This window comes from Vanessa atalanta, chromosome 2, assembly GCF_905147765.1.
Source record: "Vanessa atalanta chromosome 2, ilVanAtal1.2, whole genome shotgun sequence".
Classification (NCBI taxonomy): domain Eukaryota; kingdom Metazoa; phylum Arthropoda; class Insecta; order Lepidoptera; family Nymphalidae; genus Vanessa; species Vanessa atalanta.
This window is the reverse complement of record NC_061872.1, coordinates 7,540,999-7,544,089: the sequence shown is the minus strand read 5'-3', so window position 1 is coordinate 7,544,089 and position 3,091 is coordinate 7,540,999. Positions and strand designations below refer to the sequence as shown.

General features: G+C 28.0%; 1 protein-coding gene across 1 annotated transcript; it reads right to left on the bottom strand.

Moving 5' to 3' along the window:
• Positions 1–683: 683 nt before the first annotated feature.
• On the bottom strand, positions 684–2,358 carry LOC125071467 (uncharacterized protein CG16817-like). The gene has a single exon (XM_047681729.1). The coding sequence runs from the start codon at positions 2,199–2,201 to the stop codon at positions 1,728–1,730; it is 474 nt and encodes a 157-aa protein (XP_047537685.1). The 5' UTR covers positions 2,202–2,358; the 3' UTR covers positions 684–1,727.
• Positions 2,359–3,091: the final 733 nt, after the last annotated feature.

Here is a 3,091-nt window from a genome sequence, read left to right as displayed (position 1 = left end):
GTGTAATTCTTTTATTATGAGTATACTAATTTAATTACCTTCACACCCAATTTATATACGAGATCAAGCAATTATACATTTATTTATTTTTTTCATTTGATGAGATAATTCTGTGGGGCTTACAACTATTCTTTGATTGTTGTAATACAAAATATATATTTATAACACATATAAAATAAAGTAGCCCCGACATGTAATAGAGATGAGATGCCCAGTGGTTAGAACGCGTGCATAGTAACCGATGATTGTGGATGCAAACCAAAGAAAGAACCACTGAATTTCTATGAGCACAATTTGTGTTTATAACTTATGTCATGCGGGCGGTGAACCAAAAGTTCGTGACATAACTTGAATGTGTCTAATATCAATGAATTTTCGGTCACATACGTATTCACTAAACCCAGAGCAGTATGGTTGAATTAGCTTCTCACCTTCGCCTCACAGGAAAAGCAGGAAGACAGGTATATATTATTACTTTACCTTACTTCTAAAGTAGCTCGAAACCATCTTCTTTTAAAGAGAAAGCTGATATAACAGAATGTCATTAAGAATGTTTTAATTGAGATTAACAATGACATTTAAAACACTTATATGAAATAAAATAGTATATATTTTAGTTTATATACTTAGATTATTTGATACAAAGAAAATTAAAAAGGTGCAATAATAATAATAAAACAAAATCAAGATACTTATTTATTTAAGTTGAAAGGACAATTAAAACCTGCCATATATAACACTTGATGGAATAAAACAAAATCTTGATTTTATAACATACATAAAGTATTAGTTACAAATCAAGGATTTTATTACTCAAAAATAAAAACAATAATAAAACAAAGTATTAATAAAATATTTGGCGCCAAATTATCCTAAACAGTATTATATATTTAAAATGGCGGTTCAAATTTAGAAACTAAAATGTAAGGATTTTGATGATCATCAAGTTTTTTTTATTTGCACTATAGCAAAGACAAAGCAATATAATGTACTAAACATTTATGTAATATAACCTTTGTTAACAATCAATTCCAATTTTATGCAAGATACAATTATTAAAATAATAAAATTTTAGTTTTATTTTAACTGATAAATATAACAAAATGTAAAGAGTTGTACTATTTTACAGTTACTTGCATTTCAGGTATCTTTTAGATATGTTAAAAGTAAGCCAATGTCTTTCTTTCTTATGTAATTTCAATAGTTTTAAAACAATATAAAATAAAGCATCTCAGTAACTGTTTTAACACTTAAATGCAATATTTTAAAAATAAATACATGCATGTAAAAATTGTGTTGTTAGAAAGTTACGGCCACAATTAACTATGTCACACAATAAATATAGCAAACATTAAAAGCTATGCATGGAATATTTTGAAAAGTTCAATTAACAATGTATTTTTATGCACTTCTATTAAACATGTTGACCATATTTATTATAAAAAAATACTATTGATTAATTTAATGTAATAACCTACTTAAAATTCCATTTGATCATTCATTAAATTTCCAAACATTTTTTCCACATAATATACAATAATTGCTAGCCTTATGTCTTAAAATTATTTTTAAAACATAAATCAGATCCTGCAGATATCATGAATATCAAAACATAAAAGCGAGCAATTCTAATTCTTGTATAAAAAGCCATTGTGTTCAATGATTAATTACAGATTCACACTTGACATATATTGTTATACCATTAACTATGATTTTGTATAAGGTCTTTATTCTACATCTGGTAAATCTTCTTCTTCGATAGAGCTCGAATCATCATTCTCATATTCGTCTCCAAAGTCACCAATTTTATTTGAGAACATATCATAATTTTCATCTAGCTCCGTACCACTCTCATCTTCATCCTGCCACCGGTTAAAATCTACTCTAAGCCAGTGGTGTTTCTTTTTGTCACTGGTTAAAGAAGGCCAGTACGTCTCATCCGGCCGCTCTTTAGCTAAGACAACCTCAATAAGCCTGCCTTTATTTACATGAGTACTCTTTTCTGGATCTATTTCTGCATATAACGGTATTTCAACTTCGTACAATTTCTGTTCAGGTGTACAAATCCCTTTAAAGGAAATAGATTTTTTCTCTATTTTAATGTCTGGCTTTTCACATTCCACATTAAAAGTTAAAAACACAATGGCATTTCTCTGTGCCCATGAAACTGAAGGCGGAGTTGCAATTGCTTCCATACTCATTGTGTTTAAATAGGTTAAAATACCTATTGTTATTACGTTAAAAATAAATAATTGATACCTTTTACTTTCACGCCTATCTTAATTAAATTAGATATACTAAAATACTACCTACAAATTACTGGAAGCAATGCGCCAAATGCCGACAATTTATAAAGTATTATACTCTGTGCAATGTAGTGCTGTCAATTGGCTCTTTGTTGTAAGTAAATTAATATGGAATGAAAAAGTAAAGTGAGATATCTTTGTGCAAAAAAGTGTTCCTCGAAAATCAAAATGTATGAAATTTCGATAGCACTTCTTTGAGAACAAACATGAAATTACTCGCTAGTGGAAAATATATACAGGTAAAAAATTAGACCTTCAAAGACGTTATTTTTTCATATTCCTGTTAATCAATTTTATAAATCCCAATTTATAGTCACAAAAATATGAATTTTAGGAAAAAACCTTTGGTGTTATCATGGCTATTTATGAAACACTTATTTTATATAATCCTGTTTGTAAAGATTTTTCAGGTAAGACCATACAACATAAGACACATACTTCTCCTTTACCTGTATTCATTTTATCAAAACGCCACACAGGTCAAGTCAAAGTCAAAAATCATTCTTCAGTTAAGGAGTTAATTCTGTTAAGGTAGCAGGAGGTGATTAATGTATTATTTGTTTATTTTTTGCTAATTTAACTGTTAGTTAACTGATCCGTATTATTCGAATAAAAATATTTAGCGTTTCTAGTTTTCTTATTGAAAAAAAAAACCCAAAATCTTTATATTTTATATTGTTCGTCCTACCTTATCCTTTAATTGAATGTTAAATTCTTAAATGTTGAATTTAATACTATGGAACGTTTTCTGAAATGTTATGCATTGAATGCATTGGACATCATGA

Excerpts from the sequence above, each read along its gene's own strand:
- LOC125071467 (XM_047681729.1), bottom strand. The coding sequence starts at position 2,201 with ATGAGTATGGAAGCAATTGCAACTCCGCCTTCAGTTTCATGGGCACAG.